Source organism: Phaethon aethereus (genome assembly GCF_964289735.1).
Source record: "Phaethon aethereus genome assembly, chromosome: 1".
NCBI classification, from domain to species: Eukaryota; Metazoa; Chordata; class Aves; order Phaethontiformes; family Phaethontidae; genus Phaethon; species Phaethon aethereus.
The window spans coordinates 109694297-109719193 of record NC_138575.1 but is presented as its reverse complement, the minus strand read 5'-3'; the positions used below and the strand labels follow the sequence as shown (position 1 = coordinate 109719193).

At 37.9% G+C, this 24897-nt stretch overlaps 1 protein-coding gene across 1 annotated transcript; it reads left to right on the top strand.

Annotated features, from left to right (window-relative positions):
• Positions 1–4585: 4585 nt before the first annotated feature.
• Positions 4586–24488, top strand: LIPI (lipase I; the record flags this gene model as incomplete). The annotated part of the gene is made up of 10 exons (XM_081996522.1): positions 4586–4634; positions 7749–8125; positions 9757–9865; positions 12394–12495; positions 13926–14015; positions 15167–15334; positions 16890–16982; positions 19932–20043; positions 20416–20589; positions 24169–24488. The coding sequence occupies 10 exons, from the start codon at positions 4586–4588 to the stop codon at positions 24254–24256; spliced, it is 1362 nt and encodes a 453-aa protein (XP_081852648.1). The 3' UTR covers positions 24257–24488.
• Between the last annotated feature and the right edge of the window lie 409 nt (positions 24489–24897).

The following is a 24897-nucleotide window of genomic DNA, read 5'->3' as shown; positions in this document are numbered from 1 at the left end:
CGAATATACCCAACCAAGATCCATTTCATATTGAGCGGGGTTTTGCAATCCATGGATTATCTACACATATGTGGCAACATGGACCTGACGGTCCGACTCGTCCCATAGGATTTTATTCATGCAGTTTTAAAGATGCAGAGAAGTGATACTCAACTTGGGAGAAAGGCCTTTTTGTAGTTAACCTAGCCTTTCAAGAAGCTGAAAAAAATCATACGACAACAGTCAATTATTTTAAGAGGACCCTTTAAGGTTTTGAAATCGATACTAGCCAGAACCCCATCTCCTGTTGGAGTTGCACAGTGAGAAACAGTAAGGAAATGGTATGCACAGTTAGGCCACTACTGTCATACACACCGGATAGAGGAAGGATTACCTAAGATGCTTCAAATGAAGAGAGTTGGTCAAGCATTGGAACAGGCTGCCTGGGGAGGTGGTGGAGTCAAAAACCATGTGGATGTGGCACTTCAGGATACGGTTTCGTGGGCATGGTGGTGTTGGGCTGATGGTTGGACTTGATGATCTTAAAGGTCTTTCCCAACCTTAATGATTCTGTGATTCTGTGATTCGGTGATTGCTGTCTTTAAAACTGAAGTTATACCTGCCTTATAACCCACTATTGCGTGGTTGCTACAAACAGGTTTCAAGCACGTACACATGTTTAACATTCAGAATATATTTTTAAAATGTTATTTTACAAAGGAGTGCATTTTCAGGAGTCACCCTGATGACAGCAATGTGAAAAATACTATTAACGAATTTTTTTTCCTAAGTATAGATGGTGCGCTTTGCCTCAGTGCCCATTTTTTTTCTAAGGGAGGCTCAGTTACTGACTTACCAAGTCTATTTAGAAAGGGATTATCGATTTACAGGAATTACAAGCCTCAGTGTAGAATACATAATGAGTCTCAAATTTCTTCCAGCCAGCGAGGGTTTTTCCCTTTGTAGTCTTTAGACAGCTTTTTTTCATAGTTAAACATACTGCATTGCAAAAGCCAGGAGTGCCTTCATCTTACCTGAAAGGGAGCAGCGCTCTTAAACTAGTGGTTAGAGAAGATATTTTCCGAAGTGGCTTGATTCATAAGGAAAATGAGAATTCTTATGAGAATGGGATTTCCCAAGATTACAAAACCCTTGAGGGTAGAGAGAAGGTTAGAAGGGGAAATATATTTACATGTGGCCACAGATCAGGATATTGAGGCTTGCGTAAGAATTCAATCTTAATCTTGAAAACCATGCTGTAATGTTTTTAGCTGTTACTTTATCAGAAACTTATGAGGGTAAACTGAAGTGTAAAAGTGCCATTCATTTTGGTGGCCCTCTTCTGGAGCCGCTCCAACAGGTCTGTGTCTTTCCTGTGCTGAGGGCTCCAGAGCTGGACACATTACTCCAGGTGGGGTCTCCCCAGAGCTGAGTAGAGGGGCAGAATCATCTCCCTCGAGCTGCTGGCTGTGCTTCTTTGGATGCAGCCCAGGATAGGGTTGGCCTTCTGGGCTGTGAGCACCCGTTGCCGGCTCATGTCCAGCTTTTCATCCACCAGTACCCCCAAGTCCTTCTTGGCAGGGCTGCTCTCAATGCCTTCATCCCCCAGCCTGTACTGATACTGGGGATTGCCCTGATTCAGGTGCAGGACCCTGCACTTGGCCTTGTTGAACCTCATGAGATTCACACAGGCCCATTCCTCGAGCTTGTCCAAGTCCCTCTGGATGGTATCCTGTCCCTCAGGTGTGACAACCATACCACTCAGCTTGGTGTCATCTGCAAACTTGCTGAGGGTGCACTCGATCCCTTGTCTATGTCCTTGATGAAAGTACTAAACTGTACTGGTCCCCGTATGAACGCCTGAGGGACACTGATCTCCATCTGACTGTTGACTGCTACCCTCTGGATGCAACCATCCAGCTAATTCCTCATCCACCCATGAAATTCATCCCTCTCCAATTTAGAGAGAAGGATGTTGTGGGGGACCATGTCAAAGGCCTTGCAGAACTCCAGATAGATGACATCGGCAGCTCTTTGCTTGTCCACTGATGTGGTTCCTCCATCATAGAAGGCCACTAGGTTGGTCATGCAGGACTCACCCTTGGTGAAGCCATAGTAATCATAGTGATCTTGTGCTGTAATAAAATGCAGTTTTTATATATTTTTTTCAACTTGAATACTTGTCCAGTCTTGAGGGATTTTTAATAGCTGGTGGACTGCAGGATCTCCCCAAAGCATCAGGGTTCATTCAGGAGGTACATCTCCTATGAGTCCTGAGCACTGTGGGGGACAGTCAGAGTGCTGAAGAGGCAGTGCCAGCATCCTCCACTAGTTTGCATAAGGCACTTTTGGAGTAGGTAGCTCTGAATTTCAGTGCAAGAAGAAGTGTATCCTTGTGAGAAAAGCAGTGGACATAACAACATGCAGTGAAGCAGGATGGGCAGTAGCTGAACTTTGAGGGTCTCGCATCTGGTTGTGACAGTGTACCTGAAACTGAGTCGCCTTGAAAGATTTACCTGACAGTGGGATGTCAGTAGAAACTACAGTGTAAACGCAAACAGTAATTAAGATTTATGAATTTCTAGGAGGCATAAGTACCACCATTGGTGAACAAAGTCCCCTTGGCATACGACGGAGAGGTGAGTCCAACAATCAGTTCAACAGCCTGATTCATATCACAAAACTTTCCGGGTGTTGATTAGAGGAGTCCTTTCCTGACACTGATTTCAGAGGACTTTAAAACTGTTTCATGGGTCATTATATCAACATGGGTAGCACAGTACTCTACCCACATGTGAGCTGGCCTTACTGGTTTTCAATTCAAGAGGGAACTTAAAATTTCCTTTCTTTTCCCCATTCATGTATAAAAGAACAAGTGTTTATTTATTGACAAGTAGTGGCATTCAGTATATGTAAAGGTACATATGTAAAATTTTCTTCTAACATCAGGTGACTGGCTCTTGGATAAGCACAGCAGATATATTACTCGGGCTATTACCAGTTCATTTTCAGTGCTGTTGAGCTCTCCATGCTTTAACTTGAATATGAACATGTGCTGGGGCTGCCTAACTGGTGGTTGCTTGGGTGCACTAAGTTTTTGTTGTAACAATAATTTATATTAAAAAGTAGAGAGGGGAAAGAGCCAAACTGACACTATACCATTACTGGTTCTGAGTAATACATAACGCCAGTAGGGCTGTGCTTTTATAATAACAGTCGGACAAAGTGTCAAAGATTTGAGATGAAGAGGGAATGCAAAGGAATAACAAGAGCTGCCTTGGTGAACTTTACTGAGAATAGGGTGACGAATTTGAGAAATGAAAACAAAAAAGTAATAAAAGGTCACTGATTAAGCTCAGTTGATTTTCATATGAGTGGGCTTACTGCATCTTCTCCTTCTGGCTGCATTCAAAGGGGAAAAGACTTTGAAGAGATTTACTAAAGGCTTTCTGCTGCAGGAGCTTGTGTAGCACAGCTTTGTTGAGCTGCTCAGAATCACAAAGCGAGGTGAAGAGGCTGATCACTTAAAGGTAAATAGTGAAACACACACCTCCCCTTAACTGTTGTGGATGGAAAAGGAGACAAGGAGACCTAGACCTTATGTTTGGAGGCACAGTGAAGGATACACTATGCAAAAAAACATTTCTGGGATGCATGTCTCTGATATTTGAGTGGTTATGGTTTGTTCTTTCCCCTCCAGTGGAAGTAATTGGGGTCCAGATATAGGCAAACTGAGCATCCAGACATCTCACTTGAATAATGCAGAGTTTATCTGTCCCTTTGCCTCACTGGGAAGTCCAAGAAACTGAAGTTTGTCCTCTCGGATTTACCCAGTGAATTGGTTTGTAAATAAATGAGCTTCAAAAAACCAAATGTTTCTTCATCTGTTTTGTAGCTGGGGACACAGAGGGAATGAAGTTCAGTTACACATCCAAAGCACCCAGCAAGTCAGTGACTGAGTGAGATTCTTGGGACTCTGAGCTCCATCTCTCTCCCATGTAAGTGCTTTCACAGACCGCCTCTGGATTTAGATTAGGGAATGACTCCTTGGAAAAAGCTCAGAAGATAATTTTGTGCAAAAATAAGCCGTGGAGATACAGTTATCAGAATTATTTTCAAGTTCTTACAGAAAAATCCTTCTGTTACCAGGATGACTTTTTGTTCTAAGTTTCTTTTGCCCATCTCGGTGCCTCTAATTGCAGCTGAGTGACACACTTAAAAAAAAAGATGCACAGTGGGTCTCTACTGTGATGTACCACTAGTTACTCTGCTTCCTAAATTCCATGCATGTAAGAGAGTTGTCAGTAATACATAACATCCGTTGCTTACGTGTAAATCTGCTGATAGCCAAAGACAGAGGGAAATAGATAAGAAACCAGTCCCAACCCTCAAAGACCAGAAACCACCCTACCTACTGAAGTCATTCAATAGGAGGAGTCATGAATTGCAGAAGCTTGAGTACAGCTTTGCTTTCTGCTTCCTACTCTACATGTCACTTACTTCATTTGTGGCATTCAGTTAGGTTAGAAATTTAAGCGTACTATAAGGAAACACTAGATTTGCCACTTGTCTGTGGATATTACCTATTGCTTTTCTCCATTTCCACATGCTGAAATGGTGTTTCTTCATCTGTTTGATATACTGGGTGAAATCAGGTAAGAACCATGAGCTTATTCTTTGCTATGTAGTCTCTTGGCTTTATTCAAGCATAAAAAGTAAATATTCCTTCGTTTAAATTGATCTAAAGATTAAACCTTGTGAATTATGCCTAATGGAGCAGACGATTAGTAAAGAGAATTCGATCACTTTGAAGCTGAGATGTAGGTTTTCATTTTAAAGTAAATAGAACAAAGCCTGATACTTTATCTCTGGCTGTACTTTGCACAGAGACACACTCAGGTATGTGCACTTTGTACAAAGACGTAATTGTGAAATAGTTTTAACGTATTAATGTAAGTTTATTGTTTATTGCTGATTTGATAGGTTGACAAGTTTTCAAGTTATGCGTTATGCTTTAAATAGCAAAATTATTACCAAAAAAACAATGTGCACTTAAGATTTTGCCCTTTCCAACCACAGAAGATACTTACAATGCTGCAAACATACACAGGACAGTTAAAATTGTATATTAACTGAGTTAAACTGCATATGTAACTGCCCAACCCTGATCTGCATGTTCTGTCTTTACAGAAAAGTGTATGTGAGTACTCCCACAGGTGTGCACAAAGGGCAGCTGGATATTCCTTCCAGTAATCAATCAGAAACAAGAGTTTGAAAAACCTCCTCTCGATGACTCCTTGCTAAACAATTCAAAGTATTAAATCTATGAATCTATTTATAGTACTTATCTAATTCCACAGTAAAGACATCATCTTTTCTGTTTTCCTCTGTTTATTTTTCAAAGAATAACTTGCTGTCATTTCACAGCCATAAGTAAACAAGTTGTTTCCCTTTGACATTTGCCAGCTAGTAAATAGGTTTCGTCAGTTAAAATAATTTCCTTGTGATAAATTTCTCACCTCCATGGACCAGACTGTGTCTCTGTTTTATGTCACTGTCATTCCACTGGCTTTAGAAAAAAGAATTCTTATTTCTGCCAATCAAATGATAACAAAACAAAACAATTAAATTGATATGGAGGAACACTTCAACAATATCATAGCATGAATCTTTAATATGTTAGATATGCAGGAGTGAATTATAAGGATCAGTGATTAAACTTGGATTTAAGAACAATATTAGGCAAAAATGAAAGAGTTTCATGTTGTAGCTTTGAGTCTGAATAGCAAAGATACAATGAAGTGGCTGTTTATTATCGTTTAGCTTTGTATCTGACATTTGTGTAATAAATTTCTATTCTAGTTTTATTGTCATATGTCATTATATGAACATTAGAGATTAAATGTGACACATTCTATTAACATCTCAGTATCATGTCACATGTATGACATTTTACCAGGTCATACACCATTATTTTCCTTAAATTCAAGGCAACTGCAGCTGAACAGCTCTTAATTTCAGAACTTCTTGGATAAGTCTCAGCAATGACACTGAGATGCCTCCCTGTGTCAGTAGCTAGTTGATAACCTTTCCACTAATCTCAGTAAACGTTACTTAAATGATTCAGTGTCCAAATGAGGAGAACAGTGATACTTATTTTGAAATGTAGATAAGTCTAACTTTTCCCAGATGGAATAATTGTAGCTATTGTCATAGGTGATGATAGGCATGAAACTTGGTCTGGATGATTTGAGACAGGATGTTTCAGGCCATTTCGAACATTCTGTAACTTCAACCCTGCTCCACTTTGGAAATATCCATTATTTTTTGTGATGTCCATTCCAGAGGTGACTGGTCTAGTCATTGTAGATACACGGTTCGACCTAGAGGTGATTGGTCTAGTTCCCTTAAGTGGATTAGTGTCTTTACCAAATGAAGTGCTGTACTTCATATTGTTTAGCTTTGTTTAGATCTGCAGTATAGTATCAAATACATTTTTCAGATACCCTGCACTTGCCCTTCGCAGCTTCATAAACTGGTGAGGGCTCTCTGTCTGTTGCAGATGTGCAAATGTGGTGGATTCAGTTCTGCCTGCTAGCCTCTTGCTGGGAAAAGAAGAGCTAGAACTACCTCTCCTATAACTCAAAAATTCTAAGAAATTTGGGTTAGTTTTTTATTATTTTTTAAGGAACTGAGTAGGTGCTATTCCTCTTCCTATTTTTGCTTTCTTGAAGTCGACTGACTCTTGTGTTACACAGCTGTTGATGATGGAAAAATTGAGAAAGCTGCCATCAGATATCAGACAAAAGTCTGTGTAAAGTAGCTAGAAGTCAAAAGATTTGCCCAAATTTCTTTGGCCATAAACCAGCTAACACCATAGCAAAGGTGAAGAGTCTATGCAGTAGAACTGTGACAGGTGTCAGTGTTGTGCCCAGAATCCTGAAGGGGCATATCCACACAGTATGACCTCAACAACTAAAGGATACTTTTTAAAGTGTTAACTGTTGATGTTGATAAGTTAACAGGGGAAAAATTAATTCTTTTTAGATTCTTCTGAAAATCTCCATCCTCTTGTTGATCCTGACTATCTGCAGCGTAATGTTGTATATCATAACTGTCCAAGGTCAGAAATGCCAAATACTACATTTTTTCTTGTGCCATTCTGTACATTGATGTTACAGACTCTTACTTTTTCAAACTCAGAACAGGATCCTTTGTTTCTTCTTTCTTTGTTTCTTGGTAATGGTATCCTGATGGTGATCCAAAACCAGGGAAGGGTTCTGTGTCATCCTGTACTGTCAGGCAATTGTTTCTTATTGCTAGATCAAGCAATAAGGGCTAAGGATTAGCAACTTCGACACCCTGGCTGAAAGAGGAAGAAACAACCACAGCACTCTTCCTGTTTATACAACACACACTACTTGTGAAAAAATTCTGAGAACCTAAATTTCATGATTAAGCAAAGGATCTTATCAACGCAGACCACTAATTTGTATTTGTTATGGAGAAATATATATGACTCAGGAACAATTAGAAGGGTTAATTTTGTGTTTGAAGGGTTCAGAGGAGCATGGTGATATCTGCAGGGTCTTAGTTAAAACATGTCTCCTTGTTCAATGCACATTCTAGCACCTCATTCCAAACGTCTGGAGTGGATGAAATGGTAGTTCTCCACTTTTACTGGGAAAATGTGGAAAGAAAACTGAAGAGGGCGTATTTCAGGTGGTCTAACTCAACAAATGACAATCTAACATTTTCATCTTTTTCAGATGAGGAGGAAAAATGTCCTGAATTTACAGATCTTAATATAGGCAATGCTTTGTCTGGAACAAAACTCCAAGTCCAGCTACTGCTATACACAAAGGAAAATCCAAATTGTTCTGAGAGACTCATTGAACATAATGTTACTGCATCCAAGTACCTTAATATCTCCAAGAAAATTGTCTTTGTTATTCATGGCTTCAGACCAACAGGATCTCCACCGGCATGGCTAGGTGACATAAAAGAGTTTTTACTGTCTTCAGAAGATATTAATCTCATTGTAGTTGATTGGAATCGTGGTGCTACAACTGTGAATTATATAACTGCTGTTGAAAACTGCAAAAAAGTTGCAGAAATACTGAAGAACTATGTTGATCAGATGCTGGTAAGGCAGAGAGTTGTATCAGCTCTGAATAAGTTTAAATAGCATAGTTTGGGTGGGAATGGATATTTAAAATACATCTAAAGAGATGCCTAGTGAACAATATCAAATGACATTTCTTTACCAAAGTATTTACTAACTTTGCATGCAGTTATTACTGCCTATCTTTAACGCCAGCTGAGTTCTTACTAACCTTTCATTGAAGTATGTCTAAGAGTCCATCTGATTTCTTTAGCCAGCTGGAAGTTTTAGGTCTTCTGGAAAGAGTGAATGCACCAGTGGGGAGGTGAAATGAGAGATGTTCAAATAGTATGCAGCATTAAAATTTTACAGAAACATTACACTACTTTTTTCACTATTAAACAACTATAATAAATGATTTTAAATGAAAAAGAAATCACTGACAGAGATATAAATATTTGTTCCAAAATAATATAAACTTGTAATTCTAGAGGGAGTTGTTGAAAGAGTTCCTGATGCCAGTGTCTTAATTGGGCTTTAGATTTATTGCTTAATGAAATGAACAAAACATGTTATTTAATTTATGGCATTGCTAGATTTATCACTTGGTTTTTCTTCTATACTCACCATTTCTTTTCCCAGCCATTCTCAGAAATTTTGAATGCTGTGCAGTAAGAAAATGTTTGTGTGGAATTTGAGTAAAAACCCCATCATTCTGAGAAAGGATGAGGTGAAAGAAGAGAGACCCTATCAGAATCTGCCCTCTGGGACCAGATGTAGTGATAACAATTTGTAATTATAACAGTAGATCTATTGTTATGGGATAGAAAAATAAAATAGGACTATAAGAACAGTCTCTAATCCAGAGTGGGTTAAGAAGGTGTATTTTGCAAATTTCTTGATACAGATTTTTGGTTAATTGCTGCTTACAGATATGTCTGGCAAAGCAATGACTGCAGGGTCATGCTTGGGCCGATCTTGTTGTGCGAGTCATCAAAGTGGTGGCGGGGGGGTATGTTGTGTCCCACAGCTATGAGTTTCATACTTGCAAGCTGTCATGAGGCCTTTGTTAATTCATTTTGAGATGCATTAATATTTCAGACCCCACATATCATCCCATCACTTTGCAGAGATTCTAACAGGTCTGCTGATACTATTTCAGAGTTCGGTAAATTTTTTTTTTTTTTTAAATACTGCCTACTTTGTAGAATGGGCATCTTAAGGTTTTCCTGCAGGTGTGCATTTGGCACCATTATTTAGCAGATCTGTCTGAAAGGACATCCCTATCCCTTGAAAGGATAAGGGAGGGGGAGATAGATTTTTTGGTTTGTCTTTCTTGTATCTGATGTCTTCCTCTTCTCTCCCCATGCTCCCTTTCTAATTTGTGTAACAGTTTGAAAGAAATGTGACTCAAGCTTCCTTTTTATGTTTTTCTAGTCAAAAAAGTTCATAATTACTACACTGTTTAACTAGTACAGAATGTTAAACTGAAAAGAACCTTGTAATTCCCATTTGTTTTTAAAGTTAGAGAGATAGAAATATACCTTAGAGTGCTGGCAAAAAGTGAAAAGTTTTGTTTTCAAATGGAAAATCACTCTACTGATGTCTGTTCAGTTAACCATGTGTGTGGTTGTGCCTTTGGTTGGTTTTTTTTTTTTTCTTTCCCTTGATAGGTAGATGGAGCTTCTCTTGACATGGTGTATATGATTGGTGTTAGTCTTGGGGCTCATATAGCTGGTTTTGTTGGCCAGAAGTATAATGGCAAAATTGGCAGAATTACAGGTAAGTCTTTTAATCCCGATACACATATTCTAATGTACCTTGTATTGTTGTCATAGTTGTGAATCACATAGATTCTAGCACTGAAATATCGACAACTGAGAAATGATTATTTAGTAACATACACAAGGAAAAATATATCCCTGATAGAAGTTCAGAAAATTGCAAAAGTCTGCCATCAAGACATAAGTTACAGCTGAAATTTTCCAACCTGGTTACCTCTAGTATCTCTAATGAAAATTGAGTGCTACATCCAAATGCCACTTAAGTTAAATGACATACTACCTGAGTTTCTGTCTAGTTGATGGAGCAAGTCATGTCCCTCGGAAGGGAAGTTCAAAAGCTCTTGGTGAGACCACAGGTGAGACCACAACAATTTAGTTTGAGTTTGAGGTATCTGAACATGATGCAGGCTTTGGTACGTCGAGCTATCTGCTACACGGAGCTTAAATCAGGTGTCTAGCCCATGTATGGATACTGCAAATCTTACCTCATACTTGTGACATTGTCAGCATTGTCATCTGCTGGATGTGGTGCATACAGTGAAAATTGGAGTACTGTCATTTGGGTACATCTTTCAGGACCAGGGTTGCGTGAGGTTTAGGATTAACTTTTAGATGCTGGTTCCTAGGGCAGAACCCACAGTGCTAATTTGGATGCACAGGCTCCAGATACTTCTTGTGGTGAAAGTGCAAAACTCACTGCAGCCAGCGTGTTGAGAAGGAAGTTTACTAAGCTATCAGAAAAGGTACTAAGGGGAGAAGGAACTGTTGGATCCTGACAGTGTTTTGGATTTAACAGAGCAGCTGTTTTCAGGCTGAAAGGAGGCAGTTACCTCTCCTTGAGATTCATAGCTCGAAACACTCTCTTCAGAGTACTTAAATAATTTTTTTCCCAAAATGTGAAGAGGAGCCAGTAGTCAGCCTTAAGAAAGGGAATTAGAGACTCCTCCCCTTTTAGTACAGTAATCTTAAAGTCAGGGCATTTTGTGAGAGTGTGATAGGCTCCAGCTATATTCTTTTTATTAAGAATACTCATTTCCACTTTACACAATTCCCTAGAGTTTGATGGTGTCACTGATTGGAGACAGTCTTGATTGTAATGCTAGGCTAGCAGGTCTGTGCCCTCTCTGTACAGTAATTGGGAGCTAGGAGATCCATGTCGTTTCTGAGGTCAGATGCTCGTAGGTATTCCAAACACATAAGGCTCATAACCTCTTAAGTGACTGTTTTGATACTCTTTCTTTCAAAAAAGTTGAGCAGATGGCCCAAACTGATGTTGGAAAAATGAAATTTAAAAAAAAAGGAAGAAAAACATTTTTTTCTTCACTGTTTGGAGGTTTCTGAAATATAAAACTAATTAGTGGACTGAAATTATGACCTTTGTCACCTGGGGTACTATGAATGTGAATTCTTGGCATTCCATGATCCCCTGTGATAGTTTGGGTCTTGGTTATCCTGATCTTGAGAGAAAGCCTTCCTAGACTAGTTCTTAAAGAACATCTGCCAGTTAAATCGTAATACACATTTGGATAAGCTAATGTCATAGTATGTCCCTGTTTCTCAATCAATGAGAATGCAATTAGAAGTCAGTTAAGTGTAGGAATATCTTTTGCCATGAGAGTTGTATTTTCCATCCTTGCTGCTTTTTCATTTCCCCTCTTTGTCTGTACTTTTGTCGTCAAGAAAACAGAAGCAGAGCAAACCTCAGCTAATGATTTCACTTTCCTGTGAAAGACAGAAATTACCATCTTGAAATTCACCAGGGCTGCACAACATAATTCCCTATCCCTGAAATTAATGAGAATATGTATTGTTTATGTTTTAAATACTCTACCACCCAAATCCCCTCCTCCTTGATACAAAGTTGGACTGATGATCTTAGACATCTTTTCCAACCTTAATGATTCTATGAAGGTGCTTCTTGTGGATCTCAGCTGGAATCTCTTTTGTCATAGTTGAGTTTTGATTTGAGTAAAAGATTTCCGTACGCCCTTCAGGTGAAAATGTGGTTGAAAACTAGTGTTTTACTTAGTTGTATATAACAATTGTTTTTCTATAAGTAATTTCAACACCAACTGATAAAGTGATTGAGGCATGTTTGAAATTGTCTTCATCCAAGATGCCTTCATTTTGTGTTCTGGTGGTGAGAGTGGTTATATTGTGTGTTTTGTTTTTATGAAGTACGTAATAGGTATGGTATTTTCTGGGGAAAAGGACAAAATTAATAATCCTGATTTGATCCCTAATACTGTTGGCTTATAATTCATCTGGAGGACTGGAAGATGTGCACAACTAATTAGGGAGAGAGAGAAATTAAAAAATATGAGTTGGTCAGTGTTGTGGTAGGAACCCTTGCTTTGCTTAGTGAGCTGAAGAATGGAAACTTAAGAATAATTGTGCTGGGTTTTATTTTTATTATTATCCCAGGAAAATGAAGAGTCATTGATGAATAATGCTCAGATGTTGGTCTTGTATATATCTGTAGAAACAGACCCCGGGGTTTGTAATGCTAGTGTTATTTTCATTTAGGTCTTGATCCAGCGGGCCCTTCGTTCACTCGAGAACCACCAGAGAGGAGACTGGATCATACTGATGCACAGTTTGTTGATGTAATCCATTCAGATACTGATGGTAATGACATAGCCTTAACTTTCCTATTTCGACTTGAGGAAAGGCAGGAGAGCAAAAGAGAAGGGATAAGCTGTTTCAGTAACATCCCAATAGTGCTGCAGAAGTATATTTTGTGTTATCAGGTGGACTCCTGTGCTGTTGCTTTCTAACAATGTCTATACTTTTGAAATCATACTGTATGTTATTATGCTTATTCAGCAAGAAATTGCAACTCGACTTCACTAATGACTTAAGCAGTGACGGGCTGTTTTGTTCAATTCTGACATGAGCAGCCATGTTATTGAGTGAGTGAAGTTTCATGACTGAACCTGAAAATACTGAAAAAACTTTTATGTCCAACAGCTAGCTGAAGGCGTATGTATATAACCATGTAATCATGAGTCCATGTAATGTCATGCAAAAGTAGAAATTGCACCACTGTCATTTATGTCTTGTTTGTTATAGTATATTCCCTCTGCATATGAAAAAAACAAGTCTCCACATTGAATAAAGCATGCCTATTGCATTAATTTATGATACTGCTATTTCCAAAATAGTTTAGCATTAACATTCTTTTGCTGTGCTAGTGTATATGAACATAGAGGTTGTAAGCACATGATTATCACTGATTAGTCCCTTCTGAGACAGCCAGTCTCAGCTGTATCATGTTAGTACACTACTGAACCACTGCTTAAAATTCTAAATCACATTACTGTAAGGTTAAAATGAGGAATGTTGTAAAGTGTGCTTCATCCATTCTGTATTCTGGTTTAATTTTTTTCTCCAATCCATAAGTAACCCTTTTAAACCTACCATACTTGTCCCATTATTTGTGTAGTTTCATATCAGGTTCTTTAATAATATTAAAAATTAGGCATTTTAATATACAAATTTATGTGTAAAGCTGTAAAATACCAATTTTTGTAGTGTTCCAATTATATGAATAAAGATAGTGTGTGGTAAAAGGAAGGTAGGTCAGACTGAACTAAATCTTACTCATGGTCTTTTATAGGACAGATATAGATTTTTTCTACTTTGATATACTGCTTATATTAGTGTAGCTCAGAATCCTATGTCACGTGCCAAAAAATCTTACTCTAATGAAAATTACATTGGGAGAGAATTTTGGTTGCTGGAGAGAACATGAATTTCTTAAGTTTCTTTGTGCAAATAATATCTTAGCTACAGCACTGCATAGTTGCTTCTGTTCTTTCCTTTTTCTTTTGTGGCCGTAGGAATCTTACACAAATTTGTATACATTTATGTAGAGCATTTTACATGTGTATAATTTTCTTAAAAAGAAAAAAACCCATGGATTTTAACTCATGACTATGAGCAGCATAGTTGCAAAAATTTTATTAAAGACCTCCATGTTATTTTGTAATTAATGTAATGGTAAATAATTGCATAATTCTGTTTATGTTTTTTTGATTCATGGTGTTTTTATTTAGCACTAGGTTTCAAGAAACCATTAGGAACCATTGATTTCTATCCAAATGGAGGAATGGATCAGCCTGGTTGTCCACAAACAGTATTTAGTGGTAAATAAAAATGTATTCAATTATTGAGAAAAGAGTTCAAGATAAATCAAAAAAGGTTAAACTGAATTCAATGGACACTGCACATATTTGGTAATATGGGAGCTGAGGGCATTGTATTCTTTCTTTTCCACCCCACTCAGAAAATGAGAAATAACAAAGACATTTGATATCTTTTTTTTAAACAAAGATCTTCCTATAAGCATATATATTCCACCATACCATTATTATTGGTATGATGGACTTCTATTATTATAATACATATACAATCTCCATATAGTAATCATTATTTTTCTGTGTTTATGTATGGCTAGGCGTGGGGGAAGATGTGTACAAGTGGTTTGGACAGCGTCACTTACATATGACATGGAAGGCAAGGCTTTCAAATCTTCACTGTGTCTCAGGTTCCTCCTGATTGGCAAAGGTGGACTAGGTCTTGGATGGGTCTTTTCGGCTCTAGGATGAAAACAGCTTTATGACATAATCTTTTGCTGCAGAAATTTGCTTATATCAACCTCTATAAATCTTAGGCAAGGTTGCTGACCATTGTTTTTGTTTACTCTTTTTGGATATATTTATGTGTGTCTAGGTTTCTATTACTAATCTGCACAGTGCTGCTACAAATTAGAGCTGCTACAAAAGCATAGGGCTTCCACGTGTGTGTCTGTGAGTATGGAAGAATCCCTTAAGTCTCAGGATCATCTTCATCTGTACGATTCTCATAGTTTGTTTTGCTAGGAGAGGAAGGGATTTATTACCCCAGAAAACTAGAGAGAAGGATCTCTGAAGTATTCCTCATGGTAATTTTTCTGCCAAAACGTTCTGCTTGGGCTGCAACAGGGCAAATTTTAACTCAGACTCATGCTTTATAAGAAAAAATTCTGTAAATCTGATAGGATTTAGTGGACAATTTTTTTCATATAAAACCCTGTAGACTTTTCTCTGTACCTGTAATATTCAAAATAGTGTTCAATTTCTTCTTCTTGTGTGTGTGCATCCATATTTTACACTTGGTGGTCAACTAACCAGAGAATAAAAGCATGGCTAACTAAAAGAACGACTCAGGTAAATGGGATTACTTTGATAACACCTTTTCTTTCGTGAAGAAAAATGATTACCTATTCTTTGTATATTTCGTTTTTTCTTTCCTGAAGGACTTCAGTATTTTAAGTGTGACCATCAAAGATCTGTCTTTCTCTTCTTATCATCTTTGAAAAGAAGGTGTGACATAATAACATATCCTTGTGACTCTTACTTGGATTACAAAAGAGGAAAATGTGTTGACTGTGAAGCTTTCCAACCAATGTCCTGTCCAGTACTGGGTAAGTGTTATGATACCTGCTCTGGGCTGGGTGAGTTTTTCTGGGAAATCCAGCCTAGCTCTTTCTGGAGCTATTCCAGAGAACTGTAGTACTGTGTTAAGGGATCTGTAGAGACTGATCGCATGCAGAACTGCATACTGTTTAAAGTAGTTTAAAGTTTATGGCTTTGTCTGCTTTATAATTATCCCTGTTAGACACAGGTGCTGAATGTTCCTAAACTTTCTACAGAGAAACAACTTCTACTTAGTTCAGCACTTTAGGCTTTCACAGTGTGTTATCATCCCTAGAGTACTTGTGGTTTTTATTTAAGAGTAATAATGTTGATAGCAACTTCATGGTTTCTCTGGCTCTTCTTTTGGAATCCGTCTTTTATTTGGAGAGGGTTTTAGTTGTTTGCGGTTTTATTGCTTTTAGAGAGGTTCTGGGGACAGTTTAAAAAGAGCTACAATAGTGTAAGCTACAACAGTGTGAGCATTTCCTAGTTGACAGGGTTTTCTTAAGAATGAAAATTTAAAAATATTTAATTAGAAGTTAACTTTCAATTCATACCTTGTCTTTTTTACATCCTTGTATTAGGATGTACGCCCTATATTAGTTGGATCAGGTTTAAAGGAAAAGCATAGATAGGCAGATCTGTATGCTATTTCTTACTAAAACCCAACCATAACAGGACTTTGTAGTAGGGCAGGAAGACTCCAGGACTTCCTCAGCATGGTTATTAGCCATGCCTGATGCATTTACATGAGCTAGAGGTGGAGAAATATTTGACCGGTCAGCTGTCACTTTTTTTTTTTTTTATATAACCTTAAAACCTATGAAGAAACGGCAGGCAGCTGAATCTGGGAACAGAGGAGAAGCAACATCCTTCTACCGCAAGCTTTCCTGCTTGCTGCCTTGCAGTGGCAGCTTTGCAGCTTAGAACTAGCCCTCGTTGTCCAGTCTAGGTAAAGAAATCAAGAAGGAGAGAATGGGATCAGCTGTTATAGAAACAAGGACTGTTATCAAGCCCCAAAGACAATAAGCATAGAATTGTATAACCCAAAAGTTCTTTCTACCTTACATCCACAGGCTTAGGAGGTGTACAAAGTATGTAACATTTTATTAAATAATATCCACAATTATAGACTAAAGGGTTTAAAAATATTTACTTTAATGATTCAAAAGAGAAAGGAAAGAATTTTACCTAATGTGAAGCTGTTCTGTAACTGTTCTCTGCAAATATGTGGGCTCATTTTTTGTGTTTGTTTTTATTACCTCTTCAGGAGTTTATAAGCGCTATTTCTTAGAGTTAGTACTCTAGACTAAATAGATTCCAACCATTACACTGTGACAATTTTAGTGATACTAATATATTAGAAGAATGAAATACTTGCATACTGCATTCTATTATACTCGGAGGATTCCTGCATTTTCCATGTCAATTTACTTTCTCAGAGTATATTTAAGAAAATTAAAGCCAAATCTGTCACTTTGGGTGAGTCTCTTTTGTGTAATTAGATATTTATCATGATTTTGCTAAATGTCTGAAATGAAATATTTCAACTCTGGATTTCAGGTTATTATGCTGATAGATGGAAAAAACTGCTAATCCCAAAGAGTTCACCAACGAAAGCTTATTTTGATACCTCGGACCAAGACCCATTCTGCAGTAAGTGACTGAATACATACATAACAAACTCTTTATGAAATGTTGTGGCAGTTGTTTATTAGCTGACCTGGAGTGAAAGCATGTTAGAAGTAGGAAGTTACTGTTAGCTGTTGTGCAAAATGGTGTAAGAAACCATGAGCTAAGTGTCAGTTCACGGACTAGAGGAAGAAGAATGATTGTGGCAGAATCAGCAGTATGTGAGCTGAGAAAGAAATGTGACTTTGAAAATAATGGGATGGACTGCCAAGAGGAAGAAGGAAGCCAGAAAATGAGAATCAAGAGTCAGGGAAAAAGCTGCACTGAGAGAACCTGCTTAGGTGGGATCATTGCTGCCATTTTCAGTGAACAAAAATGGGAAGCAAGACTACCCTGCGTGGGGGACAAAAAAGAGACACTTCTTTTTTGGACAAAAATGTTCCACCCCAGGAGGAGAGCACCCCACAGTCAACTAAAGCTACTTCAGCTTTTAAAAGCCCATGTCTCCCTAGGAGTAAAACAGTGGAGGGAAAACTTAGCTGACTGTTTCAGGTTTATACTCTGTGGGAATGACTTAGCATGGCATGGGTTTTAGCTGCAACAGTTTAGATGTCTACCTGTCCATGTAGATGTCCAGTTTAAGTTCTCATCCAATTTCTGTTTTTATTAAAAGACTTTACCACCATAAGCTAGTGCTAGCACACTTTTCTAATTGGTTATGTTTAAGATCCTTTGATTTGGGGTATGGGGATAGCATTACAGGGAATTCAAGTGAAATCAAGTTTTCCCATTAGCTTTTTCCATCATCTTGGCAAGTTTTGTGACCAGGGACTGAATATCTCTTTTTCTAAGTGGTAATCATGCTTACTTATATCACTGTTTCTTCCAAAGGGCCAAGGAGAGGTTAGCAAAGGTGTGATGGATTTTACATAAAATGACTCCTATTCCCAGAGGTCTTTCAGCTCAGCCCAAACCTGCTACCACTGTTCTCCCCTGCTTCTGTCTGCTTGGGCTTTGCTCTTCCATACTTTCAAGGCTGCACAGGCCGCTAGGTCTATCTCCTCATTTGTTCTTCTGGGAGAAAAATACAGCTTTTCTTTCACTCTAACAGATACTAAAATCTGGGCATTCATCAACAATCCAACCAGGCAGAATTCTGATGATGGGAAAGAGTACACTGCAGAAGGAAAAGGTTATGTATAGTATTCTGGGACAGGGGTTGTAGAAGAGAGAAAAGAGGGGGAGAAATATTACCAAACATAGAAGGAGGCATGGAGAGGAATAAGGAACATTGTAATGACAGCATAAATTTAAGGTAAAATATGCAAAATCAAGAAGAAAGATGAGTCTACTAAACCAATCTGAAAAAGAGGGTATTTATTAACTACAACCTTATTATAATTCTTAGATATTTTAAAACATGAGGAAATAGAAATAAACAAGAGGTCTTAAAACTAAGTGAAACTGTAAACCTGAGCTGGACAAGCTTTTTATAGGAGGTGAGGGTTGGTGTTTTAGGAGGGAATGTTAAAAAGCAACATTCCCCTCTCCAAAACAAAAGTATGAATTGGCTTCCTTACTTTGGGAGTAGTAAAGTTGTGTTTCCTCTGAGTAACCATAGCACGGTTACAGTATTGGTGATGGGCCAGTCCCAGGTAGCCAGTTTGTTTTCCTGAGGCCTTGGGCCATTCAGGGAAGGGGGAGAAGGGGCTGGAGCATGGGAAAGCAGTCAGATCCCTCTCCTCTTCCTCAGTCTTCCCCATGCAGTTTTTCTAGCATCCTCACAGAGGTTTTGGCAGGTTGACTTCTCTGAGGGAAGGGTGCTTGGTGTACCTGTACTGCTGGACCTGCTCAGGATGGGCAAGCAAGGCATGGGAATAATGTCTCTCTTTGGCTTTTACCACCTGATTACTGGTCACACCTAGCTCACTGCCCACTTTGCTTATATAAGTTTGTGCCAACACTGTTCCTATCCTCTCCCTGCCAACGTACCTCAGCTGTTTTCTGGACCTGTCACTTTTGTGGGTAACATGATAGTGTTGCTACACTAATAACTCAAATATCCCCTCTTTGCAGAGCTTACCAAAACCTGAAGGTGCTAGTTAGGGCTTGATTTTGCGTTTTTTTCCTTAGGCAGGTCAAACTCTTCATGCTAATTCTGATGGGTAGCTTTCTGATGCAAATCTTCTCCATGTAAGAATTGGAGGCAATGGTACACTAATTACACAGAACTCCAAGTAGCCATTTGGCTGGGATGGAGTTAATTTTCTTCACAGTAGCTAGTATGGGGCTGTATTTGGGATTTGTGCTGGAAACAGCGTTGACAATACAGGGATGTTTTCATTATTGCTGAGCAGTGCTTACACAGAGTCAAGGCCTTTTCTGTTTCTCACGCTACCCGACCAGCGAGTAGGCCGGTGGGGCACAAGAAGTTGGGAGGGAACACAGCTGGGACAGCTGACCCCAACATACCATATGATGTCATGCTCAGCGTATAAAGCTGGGGGAAAAAGAAGGAAGGGGGGAACATTTGGAGTGATGGCGTCTGTCTTCCCAAGTCACCATTACTCATGATAGAGTCCTGCTTTCCTGGAGATGGCTGAACACCTGCATGCTGATGCAAAGTGGTGAAAGAATTCCTTGTTTTGCTCTGCTTGCTCTACCTGATAAAACTAAACTGTCTTTATCTCAACCCATGAGTTTTCTCACTTTTACCCTTCCAATTCTGTCCCCCATCCCACCAGAGGGGAGTAAGTGAGCAGCTGTGTGGTGAGTAGTTGCTGGCTGGGGCTAAACCATGACAAGCTAATTTTTGTTAATAGCCTTCTTATTCTGTTTTGAACTGGTAACTCAGAAGTAGAGAGTCACTATTCCTATCATCAGCCAGTGAATACTTTTAACAGGTTGATAATAACAACTGTATATTGTTGAGGTCATTCTTTGAATCTTATTATTTCCTATTTGGTTTTGCAGTGTATAACTACTTACTGGATATTACTACCTGGAATAAAAGCATTAGGAGAGGTTTCATTAAAGTTAAAATAACAGATTATTCTGGAAACACAGTAGAATCACAGATGAATAGGTATGTTGTGCTTTGTTGTGCTCTAAATCTTTTTTATCACTTTATAGGACTAATTTCCTGAGTTTCCTAAACCTTTCAACTTGTTAACTTGTAAGTCAAAGAGTATCATGAGGTTGTTAAGACTTGGCCACAGCTTCTTTTCCTGGATATGGAAAGGCAACGTTCCTCACACTGAAATGTTCCTCTCTCCATTTATGAACTACCCCAGGTCCCTGCATGGTAGTGGTTTGAATCCAGTTCTGGGTGTCTTTGTTCTGAATGCTCAGACTCAATACATCTTACAAGATTTTTGATCTTAATAATAATGCTTAGCAATAATGAATATTACTCAGCTATCAAAACCCTGACTAGAAATAATATATCTTTCTTCAGTGAAGCTTCAACGTTTCAGCAATATAGAAGAGTCAAAATACTTACTGGATTTTACCGAGACCTTGACAAAATATCAAAAATTTCCTTGACCTTTTCTACGAAGACTTTAATAGGCCCAAAACACAAGCTTAGGATTCTCCAGATGAGGTTGAAATCTCTTAATAATCCAGAAAGGTAAGTGTTTGTATCAGCTAAACTGCTCAGGATGTTTCCTCAGAAATGTGTATTTCCCTCTATTGATTTTTTTAATCACATATTCCTAAATGCATGAATATCCTTCTCATCCTACCTAGGATCAAATTTGTCACGTGGAAGAGCTGTTCTGTACATTAACATTTAGTGCACAGCACCCTTGTACGTGTAGATGTCATGCATGCTGCTTGTTACAGCAGGCTACTGCTGCTGTCTGGTCACAATGGATTTTCAAGGACCACTTGTGTAGACCAGACTGACTTACAACTGTATGGTTAAGTATTCTTCCAGAAGATAAATTTTATTAAGCACTTTTCTGATTTTAATCATGTGTCCATACACAGCTTTTCAAACCCAGATATGAAATGGGCCACTTCAGCTACTTGTGTGACTGGAATTGGTTTTTGGTCTTGTTGCTGAAGGTAAAGACTTTAAAAGACCAAACACAGCCTATGCTTTCCTACACTTAAAATGAAATAATCTGCATTTTTGATAATTGTCATTAATAAGCTTTTATTAGTTATTTCTGGTTTTAAATACTTCAGCAGTATTGCCATATTTTTATTTTTTAGATCTCCAGAGTTGTACTATAGCACTAGCAATTAAATTTTACATTTGCATCTGGTGAAAATAACACACTACCTGGAATAGTTAAGAAATATCCAGGAGTAGCAAGAGTATTTTAGTTTAGAGTTGTTACGTATTTTTGCTTCATATGAACGGCAGATTCAACAAAGTCAGAATTGAACATATAACCTAATAATGGTTATCAAATAAGTAATGAGTGGGAATAATATTACGATATGAGTAAGTCTTAAGTCAGTATATTTGTAACTTGAGAAATAACATTTAAGGCTTTCTGATTTGGTATATGATAGTAGTCTAGTAGGAATTGTGTATGATACCTTGTAAAAATTATGAAACCTTGTTAAATTAATCTACTATTTCATATTTACTGTGAAAGAGGAGGAGACGGGTGGGAGAGACTTAGGAAAAATCAGAACACTCAGTAATCAAAATTGTACCCCCGAATGTATGTACATTAGATTTGATTAACTTGTTGAAGGCCATAAGTCTCAAGCTCTCAGGTGAACTGGCATGATTTTATTTAAAAGCATTTAGTTATGAGAGATAGTCAAAGCTGTAAATCATGTTGCAATTTTTTTCTCAACCCAATGGTGATAAATCAGAAGGTACATTTCATGCAAGCCTATCAGCATGCAGGACTTTTTCAGACAAGATCTAGCAAATAAGGAAGATTTTCAATGAACAGCCTTTTTTTGTTTTGTGTTTTCGTTCTTGTGACTTGTTAGTTTTAAAGTATGATATACTTGATTTGCTTTAATATAGGATTCACTAAAGTCCTTTGTGCAGAGCCTCATCAGATTATATAGGCACATGAGATACTTTCAGATAGCAATGGAAAATAGTGTGCTGAATCAGCATGTGAAGGTAATTTAAATGTAGATGTTACAACATTATTGGTTTGTGTAGTTACATAAATTGCTCATTGTAATTATAACTACCTATATTTACCTTATTTAGTTACATATAATTACAACTACTTGAATACATGATAATCAACTAGAAATTACATTAAAAATATTTAAATTATTCATAAAACATAGTAGCAGGTAAAAACCAGCAGACAGGTGCAGGGATAAAAGACAATAGGTGTCTCAGTCTCCCCAGATCTGGGTTAATAGCAGACAGTGGGGGTTTGTCACTGATAATTGTCAGATGGTGTGTGAATAAATGTGGGATTGCTAAAAGGTACATATAATTTTCAGACTCTTCTTCTGGTCTCTGAGATAAATCATTCCTGCTCACCTGTAGAGCCAGAAAGCTTTCCTAACTTGTGTGTATCCAGGTGTCAGTTCTCCCAAAAAGCTTTTGAACTTGACAGTCAATTCAAACTCAATTGATGGGGAAGGTGAATGTGTCAAAGATACTTAACCCAGCCACCTTTAGCCACACTTTTTTAACCAAAACAAGAATAGAAGTATTAAAAAAGAAGAATTTATTAATACCTTCACTGAACAAGAGAGTGTGGCATGCCCCTGCTTTTTAGTAGACGGCAGAGAGGCCACATAGAGTGAGGGATTATGAAAGCCTCACCTAACAAAAAACCATATTTTTGTTTTGCTCCTTGTCAGTGAACTGGAGAACCTGCTCCTCGCTCAGGGCTACTTTCCCGTGGGGCATTCCTGGTACTCAACAATCACAAGCTTAGATGTATTGCACTCCAAATGAGATATGATATGTTGGAAACCATATGTTTTTATTTCTAGTATTCATTGTTACAGTTTGTATCCTCTGTGGTTAGATAGAGCCCTCTCCAGGTGACGACTGCTGTTGGAGCACTGGCTATGCTAACACATTGTGCTGCTGTGTTGCAAGTAACTTGCATATTTGCAATTATAATAATACATAACATACAGCATTGTATTGTTATGTAAGATGTTGAAAGTCAACTCAGGAGGTGATTGCATATAATAACCGTACATTGTTCTGGTTGGAAATTTGTCCTGTGAATTCTTTCATGGTCTTTTGTAAGGAATTTTAAAAGGCTGGCAGTTTTTTGTGCTTTTATGTCTTTTTTTCTCCCTCTATAAAAATAATGTAATAGTAAACCATTAAATTCAAATCAAAACAAATTATGGATGGAGGACTGGATGAAATTATATGCTTTGCATTATACAGAGTACCAGAATTTGTCTTGAACTTCTTAGTCATAAAATCTGCTTTCTTAGCTTTATGGGGTCCTTAAAGAGCCACAAATTCTTATATGGAAATCTGATAGTCCTTTTGCATACGGACGGGTGAGGCCTTGACTGGTTGGAAATCTCACACTAATGGACAACAACAGAAGTGCCTGACGAAATGTTTTCTTAAGCTTTTTTCTTTATGTGTTTCACTGTGTGCTATATCCCAGCCCAAGGTGGATTGTATTGTATAGCCACATCTGTGAGTTCAGAGCAATGTAGAAGATAATTGTAAATAAAATAAGCATCATAGCTCGCATGCCTTCAGGGATGCCATCAGAGGGTATGATAGTTATTTGCCTCTTCAAACCAGCCTTCACCATCTATCTATAGTAGCGCATGAAGGGCAGGGCTATGACCTGTCCTTGCCTTAAAATGGCAGAACTAGTATCTATGTTGACCTCAAAAAGTAAGATTGTGTGTGTGTGTGATTCCCTTTGTGACCTCTGCATGTGTTCGTGTAGTATTATGCAGTTCTGAGTTTTCCAGGTGTTTAGATGACAGATTACTCTCTAGCATGAAACTTTCTTACGTGTGCTGTCGTTGCAACTGAAAGAGTTAGAAGGTATTATGATGTGGTTTTCTACTTTCCTCTGTGCAATGAAAGCAGAGAAACTTTCATACCTAGGGAATTCAAAATAAATTATTCAGGCCCACTGTTAACAAGACATTTCTTCTTGTTCTGAGTACCGTCTGCGAGAAGTGGTAAATACTGGAGGTTTAGTAATTCAAATATGTATCTATTAAAGTTAACTTTTTCTGTTGTGCACATTTTTTTCTTTTTCTACTTTTGTAGGCTGCAGCTGTGCAGATATGATTTCGTACTGATGGAGAACACTGAACTGACCTTCAAACCTATCCCTTGCCCAGAGAGGGGTACATGAAGAGAGAGCTTCTACTAACTCAATTTTTCTTAGAGCAGTGACATTTTGATTTTTCCTCAGGATAAAGACTGCAATGAGAAAGGAAATGAGATAAGCTAGATTTATTTTCTAGAGTCTACCTGGTAATATGCATTACTTGCTTTGAGTGCCTTAGGGTGAAATTAATGGAAAAGTTCAGATATCTATGTATTTCGGAAATTTGAATAAAGTAAATGTATCACAGTGGAGAACATGCAGTGGTCTATTTGTTACTATTTGTTAGCAATGAAGCAACTATTGAATTAAATATGAATTAGCTGCTTAATCCTGGCACATTATTTGTCAAGTCATACATATATTTAATTATTTATTATTTAGAATGGCTTTTACATGGAAACATAATTGTCTGTCTACTAAGTGAATTTAATATACTGTACATGTGATCTACAGATCTAATACACAGCAGTTTTGCTGTGCTATGTTTATTGGATAAATGAATTCACATTTTCTCATTTTCAGTCTCTGAGAACTGGAACAGTAAGATTTGTAGGCATGTATGTAAATTTGCTATTTAAATCAATGATCTTTATGCTCATCATAAAGACTATTATTGCCATCACTCAGATTTTTTTCTATTAAGCCTGTGGACAGGCAGTGATGTT